The sequence below is a fragment of the Talaromyces amestolkiae genome (genome assembly GCF_001896365.1).
Source record: "Talaromyces amestolkiae strain CIB chromosome Unknown scaffold6.1, whole genome shotgun sequence".
Classification (NCBI taxonomy): domain Eukaryota; kingdom Fungi; phylum Ascomycota; class Eurotiomycetes; order Eurotiales; family Trichocomaceae; genus Talaromyces; species Talaromyces amestolkiae.
The window spans coordinates 468,757-481,985 of NW_024468042.1; the positions used below are offsets into that span (position 1 = coordinate 468,757).

At 48.8% G+C, this 13,229-nt stretch overlaps 6 protein-coding genes across 6 annotated transcripts; 3 read left to right on the forward strand and 3 right to left on the reverse strand.

Annotated features, from left to right (window-relative positions):
- Positions 1-235: 235 nt before the first annotated feature.
- On the forward strand, positions 236-1,511 carry BHQ10_003754 (uncharacterized protein; the record flags this gene model as incomplete). Its single annotated transcript, XM_040876045.1, has 3 exons — positions 236-381; positions 475-1,313; positions 1,483-1,511. The coding sequence occupies 3 exons, from the start codon at positions 236-238 to the stop codon at positions 1,509-1,511; spliced, it is 1,014 nt and encodes a 337-aa protein (XP_040732258.1).
- Positions 1,512-2,039: 528 nt separating this feature from the next.
- BHQ10_003755 (uncharacterized protein) lies at positions 2,040-3,755 on the reverse strand (the record flags this gene model as incomplete). Its single annotated transcript, XM_040876046.1, has 1 exon — positions 2,040-3,755. One exon carries the CDS (start codon positions 3,753-3,755, stop codon positions 2,040-2,042), a length of 1,716 nt encoding a protein of 571 aa, XP_040732259.1.
- Positions 3,756-3,990: 235 nt separating this feature from the next.
- On the forward strand, positions 3,991-4,710 carry BHQ10_003756 (uncharacterized protein; the record flags this gene model as incomplete). The annotated part of the gene is made up of 1 exon (XM_040876047.1): positions 3,991-4,710. One exon carries the CDS (start codon positions 3,991-3,993, stop codon positions 4,708-4,710), a length of 720 nt encoding a protein of 239 aa, XP_040732260.1.
- Positions 4,711-4,980: 270 nt separating this feature from the next.
- BHQ10_003757 (uncharacterized protein) lies at positions 4,981-6,169 on the forward strand (the record flags this gene model as incomplete). Its single annotated transcript, XM_040876048.1, has 4 exons — positions 4,981-5,084; positions 5,144-5,277; positions 5,345-5,439; positions 5,501-6,169. The coding sequence occupies 4 exons, from the start codon at positions 4,981-4,983 to the stop codon at positions 6,167-6,169; spliced, it is 1,002 nt and encodes a 333-aa protein (XP_040732261.1).
- Positions 6,170-6,964: 795 nt separating this feature from the next.
- On the reverse strand, positions 6,965-9,193 carry BHQ10_003758 (uncharacterized protein; the record flags this gene model as incomplete). Its single annotated transcript, XM_040876049.1, has 6 exons — positions 6,965-7,153; positions 7,202-7,289; positions 7,337-7,796; positions 7,853-8,200; positions 8,251-8,332; positions 8,381-9,193. 6 exons carry the CDS (start codon positions 9,191-9,193, stop codon positions 6,965-6,967), a joined length of 1,980 nt encoding a protein of 659 aa, XP_040732262.1.
- A 1,939-nt stretch (positions 9,194-11,132) lies between these two features.
- On the reverse strand, positions 11,133-12,892 carry BHQ10_003759 (uncharacterized protein; the record flags this gene model as incomplete). The annotated part of the gene is made up of 2 exons (XM_040876050.1): positions 11,133-11,782; positions 11,842-12,892. The coding sequence occupies 2 exons, from the start codon at positions 12,890-12,892 to the stop codon at positions 11,133-11,135; spliced, it is 1,701 nt and encodes a 566-aa protein (XP_040732263.1).
- Between the last annotated feature and the right edge of the window lie 337 nt (positions 12,893-13,229).

A 13,229-nucleotide genomic window follows, 5' to 3' on the forward strand; every position in this document is an offset into this window, starting at 1 on the left:
ACTCCTTTGTCGACGCCTCATGGTCATATAAGTATGGCTCATACCAGTGATGGATTCTGGGAATCTTTCCAGAGACCCCCATTGTTGAATGAAGTTACGATTTCTATTAATTGAGTATACACTGATTTATAGTCAGTACCTCTATAATCTACCTAGACGTTTGATAGTTCATCATTCATCTATCCTGCAGTCGATGGTTATTTCCTATCGACCACAAGCAAGGACACCAACAACCATGTCCGCTTTATTCACATCCCAAGACGACATCGCGAAGCTAGCAGCGTGTTTCACCTTCGACATCAACACCTCCAGCGGTGATCGGCGAGACCTAAAACACAGGCTCAAAACCAGAATCAATGATCTGCCTCGCCATCTCCGAAGGTATTCAATAACCGACCAGTTTCTCAGCAAGGCTAAGATTAGAAGAGATGAACGAGAAACCAATATGAACAGATTTCTGTGCTCTGTGCATAGTGAGATTTATTCTGTTGCTACGTCGGTGATCTTTGAGTCATTGCATACAGAGTTAAAGAGTGGCATACAGAAAATGGGAGGGCTTATTAATTCCTTTGGGCCAGATGAGGAGATTACTCGACGCCGTGTCGCGGCTATTCAGGAGATGTGGACGGAGCCATGGCGAGATGTTTCTAATGAACGATGGAAGTATCAAGCCGATCAGTGTGAGGCATGCATGCTTTCCCGAGTCGCGACAGATCCTTCAACACTCCGAGAGCTGCGAACTGTGATTCTGGCACACGTAGAATTGAAAGCATATCAATCCTGGCCTATCATTCTGACGTTTCTGGATGAATGGATAAAACTTACGGATAAGGCAAAGATATTGTTCGACACGTCCGAGGAACGTGCTAAAGAGATTAGATACTGCATCGACCAGACGAAACTCCATAGAAACCTCAAGGCAGCTCAGGCAGCGAAAAGGGAGGCGGAAGAAAGGGCCAGGAAACAGCAAGCCCACAATGCGCAAGGCCTCGAAACGCTCCCTGCACTGTGCTACAATCCTACACCCCCACTCACACAGGACATACCAAATCCGCTATTCTCATCAACCCTAAACCGACCTCTGAGCAGGAACGAATACGAATTCTCTGAAGCCGAATTTCTTCATGAGTTCTCCCCAAATAGAACATTTTATCGAGCCTCTTCTACCATCGACGATGAAAACGATGTCACAGATAAATACTCACAGGACAACCGCCTTAGCAAGACGCTAGCTGTGCTTCAAAAACAGCAAGTACTAGACCAGTATCGATATCCTGATACCGGAGGAGGAGAAAGACGAAGTCCTGGTACAGGTCTGTCGTCTAGACTTTACAGTCCATGGTCATCAACTGATGAGATTCGAGGCTCGTATTCGAGGTTTTCGGAGACTACGGTTTCGTCGCCCGAATCTTATACAAGGCGTTCTGAGCTCTCGCCGCCAATTTCACCGCTTATCAACCCTGTGACACCTGACAGATATAGATACGTTGAAGCTCCAGTATCGCCACTAACCAATTCATCAAAGACGCCGGATAGATATATACCGCCCAAAACGCCAAAGACGCCTGATAGGAGTCGAGCGCTGCTTCCAATACCTGAGGTTTCCCCTTTTCATATGTCTCCTTTCATCTCCTCCTCTTCTACCCAAAACACACGCCCGTCTTCTTCGCGGGGATATGCCAGTGCAATGTCCCCTGAAAGTAGTTTTGTTTCCACATTTAGTCCTGGGGAGGAGGCGGTGGGTACTGAGATGATTATGAGGAAAGGACAGGGTCATGTGGTGCATGTGAAGGCTGCGAGAGAGGGGGAGAGATATATGCCCAAGTAGATCATATTACCGGGACTATAATTAGATACGTCTGTAAATCGTGACCTGTAAAGTTCTAGTAGATTAATATTGCGATCATATTACCGGGACTATAATTAGATACGTCTGTAAATCGTGACCTGTAAAGTTCTAGTAGATTAATATTGTCCAAAATAAAAGTCCTCCAAATTCTAAATACAGAGATCTTCAACACGTACTCATCCAGCCCAGACTATCTATAATCCTTCGGGATAATATTCCTCATCAACTCCCGACTTCTACTATAGTCGATCCTCACATCCACAACAGCTACTCCCTCAAACTGCAGCGCCTCCCTCATAACCTCCTTTAATTCTCTCGTCGAATTAACTCTAAATCCCTTTGCGCCCTCAAACGCTTCTGCAAACTTGACGAAATCGATCCCTCCTAGCTTGATGCCTGAACTGCGACCATACTTGGCCTCTTCCTGAAACTCGACCATGTTATATCCAGAATCGTTCCAAATAAAGTGCGTGATGTTACATTTTTGCAGCACGGCGGTCGCGAGTTCTTGCGAACTGAACATGAAGCCGCCGTCGCCGCTGACGCTGACAACTTTGCGGGAACAGGGGGGTTCTTGGATTAGACTTGCTGCGATAGCCCAGGGTAGACCAACGCCTAGAGTTTGCTGGCCGTTGGAGCAGAGAAGGTGACGCGGTGAGTAGGTCTGGAAGTATCGCATCATGTAGATGTAGACTGTGCCGACGTCGACGGAAACGACGGTGTCTTTGGGGAGCATGTGGCGGAGTTGGTAGACGAAATGGGTTGGCTGAACGGGTTCATCTAGTAGACCTTGCGATAAAGCGTTTTCTGTGGCGCTTGATTGCCATTCGTCGATTTCTTGTCGGATGTTTTCTAGAGCGTCTTCGGCGCCGGACCAGAAGGCTGGCTTCAAGGCTTGGAGGCTGGAGGTCAGTTCATCGACGATATCAGCTGGGTTGCCGAGAAGTTCGATTTGTGGCATGTAATGCTGCGATACTCGAGGATCGGTATAGTCAATATGAATAATATTGTGGACGGTGGTGGGATTGTTAACATTCCATGCTTCTGCGTCGTATTCATATGGATCGTAGCCCACTGCAATAATCAGGTCTGCTCTGGCAAGCACTTTGTCTCCGGGCTGGTTTCGGAACAATCCCACACGGCCGTAATATCTGTGCAAGAGATCCTCACTAATTGCGCCTGCGGCTTGAAAGGTCTCTACAACAGGCAATGTATGATCTTTGATCATCCGACGAACCGACGCCACAATGGATGGATCGGCAGACCTCATGCCCAGTAATATCACGGGATATTTCGCAGCCATAAGCTTGTCGATAGCAACCTTGCCGAGTTTCGGATTACTTGCTCCATAGCCCGGAGACTCGAAACTTAGGCTCGGAAATGGCGGTACACTGACTGAGGTACTCTTGATGATGTCCATGGGCAGAGCCACAGCTGTTGCGCCCTGTGGGAATCTGCGCGCATGACGAAATGCGTTGGCAATCACCTCGCTGACCTGATCTTCGACGCCGACTTGGGTGACGGATTTGCACACTCCTTCCAGGACTTTGTTTACATCGAGTGATTGATGCGTATGTCGCGCAGCTTGTAGTCGCGACACTGTACCCGCAATCGCGAGCACAGGATCACCCTCGGTCGTGGCTGTCGCAAGGCCAGTGACGAGGTTACTCGTCCCCGGCCCCGATGTCACCAAACAGACGCCCGGTAGACCAGTCAAACGACCGACTGCGGCAGCCATAAAAGCGGCATTTTGCTCATGGCGGCAGACTATGAGTTTGATGGTGGGGTGGTCGCTCAATGCGTCGAATATGCCGTCTACTTTTGCGCCGGGGATGCCGAAGACGATTTGGACGCCGGCGTTAGACAGGGAGTCAACTATTATGTTGGCGAGGTTGCGGTTTGACATTTTGCTACGTTGGAAACAGAGACAGGGACATCAATTGAATCAATTGAAAGACGAGAGAATGTAGTGCTAAATTATTATGGCTATATCAACGTGGGGCTGGTGTTGACGTAGTGGTTGATAGCTCCGCCATTTCCGGTGGCGCCAGTCCCTCTTTAATCTGGTTAATCTCAGTCGCGCATTGTATGGGCATTGTACAAAACTTCACAGTTGAGATTCAGGACAAATAAATAGCACAATGGCAGACAGGCTATACCAATACTCCACCGCATCCGCGCTCATGGCCGGCGTCGCTTCCACCGGCATTCCACTGTCCAATCTTTTAGAGCATGGCACCCACGGCCTAGGAACAATGTCCTCCATAAACGGCGAAGTCGTTATTCTCGATTCTACGACCTACCATCTCCAATCCTCTGGTGCAGTGCGCGTTGTCGAAGCACACGAACAACTGCCCTTTGCCATGGTAACCTCTTTCAACGACTGCAAGACGCGCACTCAATCTACCTTCTCGGACCTACCCAGCAAACAATCCATCCTCCAATATCTACAATCTCTATTTCACGGCATAAACAATCGCTTCGCATTCTTCCTCATTCCGCACATTCATCTCGACACGATCACCGCCCGCGTCGTCCGCGGCCAACAATACCCGCGCCAACCGCTGTCGGAACTGGGCGAGGCACAGAAAGTGAACACCTACGAGTCCGTAACGGGTAGTATCGTCGGATTCTGGGCGCCGACGTACATGGATGGAGTGTCGGTTAGTGGGCTACATATGCATTTCCTGTCGGAGGATAGATCGTATGGAGGGCATGTGCTGGAGATGCGGTCCGCGTCCAAGTTTGAATTGCAGGCGGCGTTGCTGAATGAGTTTGATCTGGAGCTAGCTGATAACGAGGAATTTGGCGATGCGGAGTTAGGGGTGGGAGGCGAGGCACTGAAGAAGGTCGAGGGATAATCACCATAACACCCCTCATTTTGAATGTATTCAGAGGAGAGTGCAATAAGGTGGTGTCAAACGGTTACCCGCGGCAAATCTCGCGACTGTTATCGCTAGCGCGCTATACCCGATGTGGCGAGGGGCTTATCAGGGCCTCACCGACTGATCTCCGATATCGTTTTTCTTCGACTCATTTCTTCGTATCTTTTACCACCAGAGCACATAGAGCAGCCAGCACCACTTCCATAGACACAATTGAACAATCTCCATCCCGCCTCTGCTAGACGAATGTCCTCCTCTCTCCCCGGCACTCGGGATCTCCCCCGGTCCCAACATGACCTGACCACGTATTGGGGTCGTGTGCGCGAATCGGCCGGCATTTCTGATCCTCGGTATTTCCTACAACCCAATTACTTCGACGTTATTAGGAGACAAGCTAACAATCGTATAGAATGCTCTTCATCTCCTCCGCTGGCCTAGAAAGTGCAAAGAAATTAATCGTCTCATACAAAAATGGCGACACGAAGGAAATGTCTCCTGAGCTGTGGCGCGCAAAGCAGATTGTCGATTCGACGCTGCATCCTGGTACGTCAATTGCTCCAAAAATGAAAAATTAAAAAACACAGGAGCTGATTGTGTATGGCAATTGCAGACACCGGAAAACCGGTCTTTCTTCCCTTCCGAATGTCCTCATTCGTTCTCTCCAATCTGGTCGTAACAGCCGGCATGCTCACCCCCGGCCTTCAGGTACGTACCCTCAACTCCTCATAATCATTTTTTGCAGACCCTAACAGAATGAGACATATAGACAACAGGCACCCTCCTCTGGCAAATAGCCAACCAATCCCTTAACGTCGCCATCAACTCCTCCAACGCCAACAAATCCACCCCTCTCACAACCTCCATGCTCGTCAAATCCTATCTCCTCGCCGTCTCTGCCTCCTGCTCTGTGGCTCTGGGACTAAATGCAATCGTCCCTCGCCTGAAAAACATCTCCCCAAACACAAAACTTATTCTCAGCCGTCTTGTCCCCTTTGCAGCTGTCTCGAGCGCAACGGCGCTTAACGTGCTGCTCATGCGCAGCGAAGAGATCCGTCGCGGTATCGACGTCTACCCGATCCTCAGCGAAGAAGAGAAACTCGCCGGCGCGCCCGTTGAGTCCCTCGGAAAGAGTAAAGTCGCCGCGAAAATTGCAGTTGGCGAAACCGCCATTAGTCGCGTGCTAAACGCAACACCTATCATGGTTCTTCCGCCGCTTATCCTGGTGCGTCTCGAGAAAATGGATTGGCTGAAACAGCGTCCTAGATTGGTGCTTCCCGTCAATTTGGGTTTGATTCTCACGACATCGATATTTGCGTTGCCGTTGGCGCTGGGCGCGTTTCCGTCTAGACAGGCTATTAGTGTGAAGAGCCTTGAGGAGGAGTTCTGGGATAAGGGGGGACGGGAGGGGAAGGTTGAGTTCAATCGGGGGATGTAAATTTTTTTTTTGCTATTTTCTTGTTTGGTCGGATATAAGTGAGTGGGTTTTGTTGCATTGTTTTGCGTATCATATTTTATTTTCTTGCTCTATGTATTGATTGCTTGGTGATTGCTTGGTGATTGGTGATTGGTGATTGGTGATTGTTGATTGGAAGCTGGAGTATATATTCGTCACTAAACATAGACTTGCTATTTCGTTATTCAATAGTACTCGATTATCTCAGCGCATAATTGGGAATATATTACCGTGCAAAGAGATGCGGTTGCAGGGTAGATAATCATTGAATTAAATACATGACTTATGATCCGTAGAATGTGATATACCAGTAGACAATCAATCGGTAACCCAAACACCAACATGACAGCAGGAGAAAAAAGACAGGAAACACCCTGGCATGTAAAGGATACATCGAATAACCTCCAATTATATGACAAATGCGCATGTATCATGTATATCGACAAACAGCAGGCAGCAGCTCACCTCCGTCAATGATATAGGTGAAGTGCCTTTGTTATTGAGGTAGGCTGGCTGCAGATAGTGTCGTTATGCTTGAAGTTGTTCCTGCTGATTCAGTACTTGGTCAAGCACTTACGCAGAAGCCCAGCCCAGCCCGCGATACACCCCCGGTATGAACAGACGCCTCCTCGAAACCCATTCCATCCAATCCAAACACCATCATGAACGATATATCCCATTTATGCCCATCCATACTCCGGCGCTAATTTACCTTTTGGCGGCCCGAGTATTTTAACTATACATTAGAATCAACCGTCTTAGTTTCCCGTGTCATAATCAAACTAAATGAGAACGGAGTTTGGCAAGCCGTACAGCTTCAGTCCCATCATCTGTTATCGTCTCCTTGAACCACGGATGCTTGAGGGCTTGCTTGGCCGTCAACCGCTGTTTGGGGTCGTAGACAAAGATCTTTTGCAGAAGATCTAGGAATAGTTTGTTGAATACTTGATTCTGGGGGATGAATTCCTAGTAGATGTCAGAAGGTATCATGCATACAGAAACAAAAGTACTTACATGCAACTGTTTCATTGCTTTGACGTATTTTCGCGACGCTCGCGTCGTCTCATCGTTCGGGTAGTCAAGCTTGTTTCGTTGAAAATATCTATTACAGTCAGTATACGTCCAAAGCCCGGGGGGTTTGAAACATACTTTGCAGCTTGGTTCTGACTGTTTCCCCGACCTTGTACAACCTGCTTCACCATCTTTGCATCAATCCTGCTTCCAATGACACTCTCCATCATTGCAAGATGTTCGAGGTTGTCATGGGTCTGGAACAAGGCATCTCCTGTGAAGAATTCAACAAGTATACAACCAATACTCCAGATATCACATGGAAAACTCCACCCGAGATTCAGAATAATCTCCGGCGCTCGGTAATGACGTGTAGAAACAACAGACGAGTGATATTCGTCATCAAACGTTGCCGAGCCAAAGTCGATCAGCCGAATCTCACTGTCGAGCAGAACACGACGCTGGCGAGCGCTACGTGATGTGGTATGGGATGATGATGGGATGGTGCGGTTGTATGTGAAAGTCTGGTAGTTGTTGCTCACGAGAAGGATATTCTCGGGCTTAAGATCGGTGTGGATCAAATTTAGATCATGTAGGACTAGCCAATTAGCCAGAGCTCAATCATCCTCATCCTTCATCCAAAGGGGAACTCACAAGCTACACTCGTAAACAGCTGACGAGCAAAATTCTGGATCTGACTGCTTGGAAACGGAACGAATGAATTGCTTTTGAGGAAATCGAACACGCTCTGACCCAGAAGATCGGTGACAATGCAAATGTGATTTCGGAAATCAAAGCAGTCTCGCAGGTGGATGCATTTGTTTCGATTCGTTTTGTCGTTGGACGCTAACGTAGACAGCACTCGCAATTCAATTTTTGAAGCGTCACGGTACTTTTGCACCGAACGAATGATTTTTACTGCACATCGCACTTCTCGTTTGTTGTCGTATGCTTCGACGACTTTGCCAAAGGTGCCTTGACCGAGTAACCGAATAATCGAGTCTATCTCTTGTAAGCAAAACTGAACATTTATCAGGTAGATATGATCTTACATCGATCAGTAAGCGGCGTATCTTCTTGAACAATATAATGTCCATCGTCATCGTCGACTTTTTCGTGTTTTCCATAAGAGTACTAAAATGTCAGCTTCGCCCAACTTAATTCAATTTGCATGACACTTACATCACGAATAACAGGCACCGGAACCTCTTTCGCCTTGATCGGAGGTTGAGGCGGTGGGATGTAACTGAGAAAAGCGTCGCTCACAGCCTCGAGTTCTCGACGTTTAGCTTCCTGTCGAGTCGATGTCCTCGTATTCCGCTTGCGCTTCTGGCCGACATTGGCATTTTCGTAGACGACACCGTTACTCGTTCCCACACTACCAGCGGACCCCAAAGACGTCGGGGCGGTTGTGTGCAAGGACGTGGTGCGGTCGGTTGAAAGTGAGTTGTGAGATGAGTTATCCCAGTACGGCTGGGGGTTCGTCGAGAATGACGGTCGGTCGTGGTACGTCACATCGTAGGCAGACTCTAGTCCTGTGCGTCTTTTCTTTCCGGCAGGCTGGCCATTGACCGCGGCCGCTGCTGGTGGGCGAGAACCTGTGGCTTGGTCTGGGGGAGGCGTATCATCGATCACGATGATTTCCTTGGGCAACCCGTTCTTGTAGAACTCCTTCCAATCGGGCTTCCGCCGGCGGCTCGAAGTGCCGGACGACATTGAGTTTGTGTGGGCGGGTGTGGTGTTATACGCTGGAGGATTGGATGGGGTTGTAGTCGATTGAGGGACAGGAGGAAGAGGATGAGATTGTGTGGTGGTCGTCGTTGCAGTAGGCGTGTTGGCAGAATAGGCGTAACTATTTGCTAGACGAGCAGATCCGGTCGTAGTACTCGCTGCGGGATAAGCACCGTTTGACTGATATCCGATTTGGTGGTGGGAATAGCCATAGTGAGGGTGATGTGAGGGATGTGTTGCGGTGGCAGTCGAGGGAGTCGACATGATGAAAGAGACACCCGGCAGTTTTGTTGGTGGACAATGTAGTAGTAGTGTCTTGAGGGGCGGCGCACGGGAAACACAATCTGCCGCTGTCGCTGTAGAGCCGACTCGTCTAAAGCGTCCGGCGTGGTCAAGTATGGGCGGGCTGAGTGCAGACTCGCAAGAGTGGCGGTTCTCTCACTGCCAGGACATTTGGAGGTCTCAAAGTGAGTGTGCAGGAGTGCAGGCGTCAGGCGAGGAATGGTGTTGTGGTCAGTGTGGAAGGGAAGGGCCGGAAAGTGACGATTCGTCGAGTGGTCGATCGGAGCAACAGACGGCTGGATTTGACTTTGCAGGATTGCAGGGGGGACACGGCGGTATGTAGTGCTAAGTTACAAGAGGTATATAGACAGCCATTGCAGTGTACAAACAGATCAGATGAAGTGAGGGTCAAGTGGTAGGATGATGACAGAGAGAGAGCGTGTGTGGGTGCAGTGGTCGGCCGGAACAACGATAATCATAAATGACGGCCATCAGACATTCCGATGCGGAGATAATTTGCTGATGTGGATGCTGATGCTGAAATGCATGCTACATACTACTGTGTACTGAAACTCCTTATTCCTGACCTAATTACAACCCATTTGTTCTTATTTCAGAAGCAGTTCAATTCGTACGTCGTCTCCTTCAACACTGCCGTGACGATGTGTAATGTAAATAATATTCGTAGATTTGAGAGTGTGGTCACAGGCGCTGAGGCCATTTGCCACAGATCGACCACTACGCAAGCCGTGGTGTGTCGAGACTGATTCAGAACCCGGGGCTGAGACAAACTCGAGATTAACCACGCCAACGAACAAAATAATTTAAGCGCTTTCTCTGCTACAACATCTCGAACTGGTGGTAATCTCTCTCACCTAGCAGTCCAACATCTCGCTACCACTGGGCGCTGGCAAAAGGTCTTTCTATGTAGCACTTTTTTGCGATTACTAACATCAATCCTCAGTGGTCTACCGGTCATGATTGGCGCTTGTCACTGCAATTGCAGCAACCCGCGCTAGAACAGGGTTCGACTCCCTGCTGGGGAGGATTTTCTTTTTGTTTTTTTCTTGGATCTCTCAATGCAGAGAATGCAGATTACTTTTTGGAGTATGTATTGATTATTTGTGATGCTTGCTCGTTGCTGAGACGAATAAATGAATTGCTACTGGTAACTCGTTGTTGTGACTTGGTTTACTATACGGCCGTAATTGGATTTAGGGTCATTCCTGAATCTACTCAACACCAAACAAGAAAGTATGGTTACATGATAGAATTTTCGTCTTCGGGTTTTCTAGCGCTTCTTCAGACGCCATTTTCAGGTTGGTCTTATATGTTTGTGGTTTGCTGTTGGGTTTTTGATGCAAAGTCGTCAAGTGGTGCTAGTGCCTTAGGAAAGAAATATATATACGCCAGGACTACGAAGCTGTGCATGTTTTTAACATATGAATGTCCGATCAACCTCGCTACATGGGTACACACGCGTGTTGAACAGGGATATTACTTGCGGAAATGTGTTTAAGATATATATGATAAGTAGAAGTCATTTCATTTTTTTTTTTAGCAAGATGGTACATCCCTGGATGTAGAGTAGAAGAATTTCTACAAAGTCAAGCGGTCCACAGGTGTGCCCGAGGCTTTGCTCATGAGCGACGTTACGACTACGATTCACCGTTGGTTGAACTAGGTAGTGCACAAATAGAATGCCTCATGCTCAAAGAGTAATTTAAAATGCCTTTTCGATCATATCATCTGGCCTTTCAGTCTCCTAAACGACAAACAAACAAGCTCGAAACGAATTGAACCGGCGCTAAAAATGATCAATTGTGAAAGAACCCCCTGTAAATGAATATGTTGATACAACTTTAAGAAAAGCCCCACGTAATGTTTATCTGATATGAAATATTAAAAAAAGGTACCCTGCTCAAGCAAGACGTTCGTCGGGAGGATCTTTGCTGTAAGCCTTTTGAACGTGTCTCGAACCTCTTCCGTCTTGTTCGAGCATGAATAGAACGTCGCGCACTTGGATCCCGCTGGCTTTGTCTTCACGCCAGTCTCCCAATCGAGTTATTTCTGCTGTTGTGGTGCTATCGAGGCGCTTCTTGTCGCCTGTATCGGCTCCACCGATGGCACCGACGCTGGGGCTGCCAAGAGCAGGAGAGTGAGATCGTGGCGATGATATGCTGTTCACGGCGGAACCCTTGTTCAGCCAGGAATAGTTTCGCTTCTTTGACCCTCCGAAGAGTGTACTGGAGAGAGCTTTGCGAGCAGTCTCGACAGATTGCTGATGTTGCTGGGCCTCAGTCGCCCGAGCATCTACTTGTTTCTTTGCTTCTTTTTTGGTGGTGCCCTTGTTGAGACCAATTGCTAGTTGTGATAGAGGGGTCGTAGTACCGGAGCCCACATCTATCGACGGAGTTCTGCTGCCGCCGTTAGTCTCGCTGATTATAGCATCCGCATTTCGTTTTGCTCGCTTGGCAGCACGAGCTTGTTCAGCAGACATGTCTTTTGTTGATAAGATAAGATATTTGCCAGCCAGTGACTGAGACGCGGTGTCGACTGCAGCAAGCGGTCCTATACATAGTTAAGATTAGAAATTTGCAATAAAGCTATCGGTGAGTAGACAATCTTACGCTTCTGAGGAGTACCTGTAACAGGTTCCGAAATATTCTGAGCCGTTACAGCCAAGTCTTGCCATTCTGTAGGAACAGCGCCATGAGAATGTAACCGCCGACTTTTCGATAGACCAGCAGAGTATTCGACGACACCCCTCAACCGCTCCTCGCAGCAAAGTGACAAGAGCGAAAGTATATCAACAAGAGGCGCACCTTCTTGATTGATGATTGTGTGTCCTCTACGAACGATTGACGAACCGTCCGGACCTGTGACCTCAATCGGTTGACGAGAACCCGGCATAGGATGATATAAGCCCTCTGTTGGAAGCCGCACTCCAAGCTCGTATGCTCTCTTTTGCATTTTCTGCTCGAGTACTTTTGTGAGAAGAAACGGGTCCTGCAAGTGATACTGAGATCTCCTCGCTGCCTGGGTCTCCTCGTATGTTGGCTGATTGTAGGGCGCATCTTCCGAGTACGCTGGAACAACTTGTTGCTCTTGTGTTGCCGGGGGCCTTCCTTGAGAAAGATCGAAGCTGACATTCGCCGAAGCAGTACCTGGAGTCGATGGAGCTGACACAAAAGAAGTGTTGAGCCCGGGTGGCTGTGGTCGAGGCGCTACTACAGGTGCAGCATAGCTTTGTGTCAAATACGCCTCTTCTTCCTTGACGTCAATACCAGATTGCGCCAAAACATCGCTCAAATCTGAAGCATCCGTTGGTTTATCGGCTGGKCGAGATGGCGGTCCCMTAGAACCAGGAGGKGCGGGCGCAACGGGCGCGAGTGGGACAGGAGTAGCGCTCTGAAGATGGACCGGAGTCGACATGCCATTCACCTGAGCTCCATTCATCCCGGGAGTATGAACTTGGGGTAGCTGTGATGCGCTAAATCCAGGCGAACCATAAGGCGACTGTGTTTGTGGAAGAGGAGAAAGCCGTTGTCGTTTGGGAGGAGGGGGGTTGATGCCAATCGCTGGAGGAGTGGGAGTCGAGACGGGAGGTGAGAACGGCTGGTTGGGAGGGKATTGAGGAGAATGTTGAGATGGAGGCTGTTGTGACTGTGCCTGCGCCATGTTGGATGACTGCGATGGGGCTTTAAATGAGCACTTAGGCTGTTGGACTGATCTCAGCGACCGATATTGGATATGCGAGCGGAGCGCTCAAGCGTGACGTGTAGATGAGTCGTAACCATCTCAGAAGGACCTTAGTTTCTGCTCATCTGAAATATAATAACGGAGACCCTGTAGTCGTTAGGCGAACGCGGATGGTGCGATGGCGGTGATTGACAATGATGAGCTGGAAAAGGATGAGATTCAGGGTAAGAAAGCTTGGGAAATAGTTTGACCCGCAGGATCGGCTCCGGAAGGCGCGCGTTTGCGGGCTGCTCACGTGACCGCGACGCGGCTATTG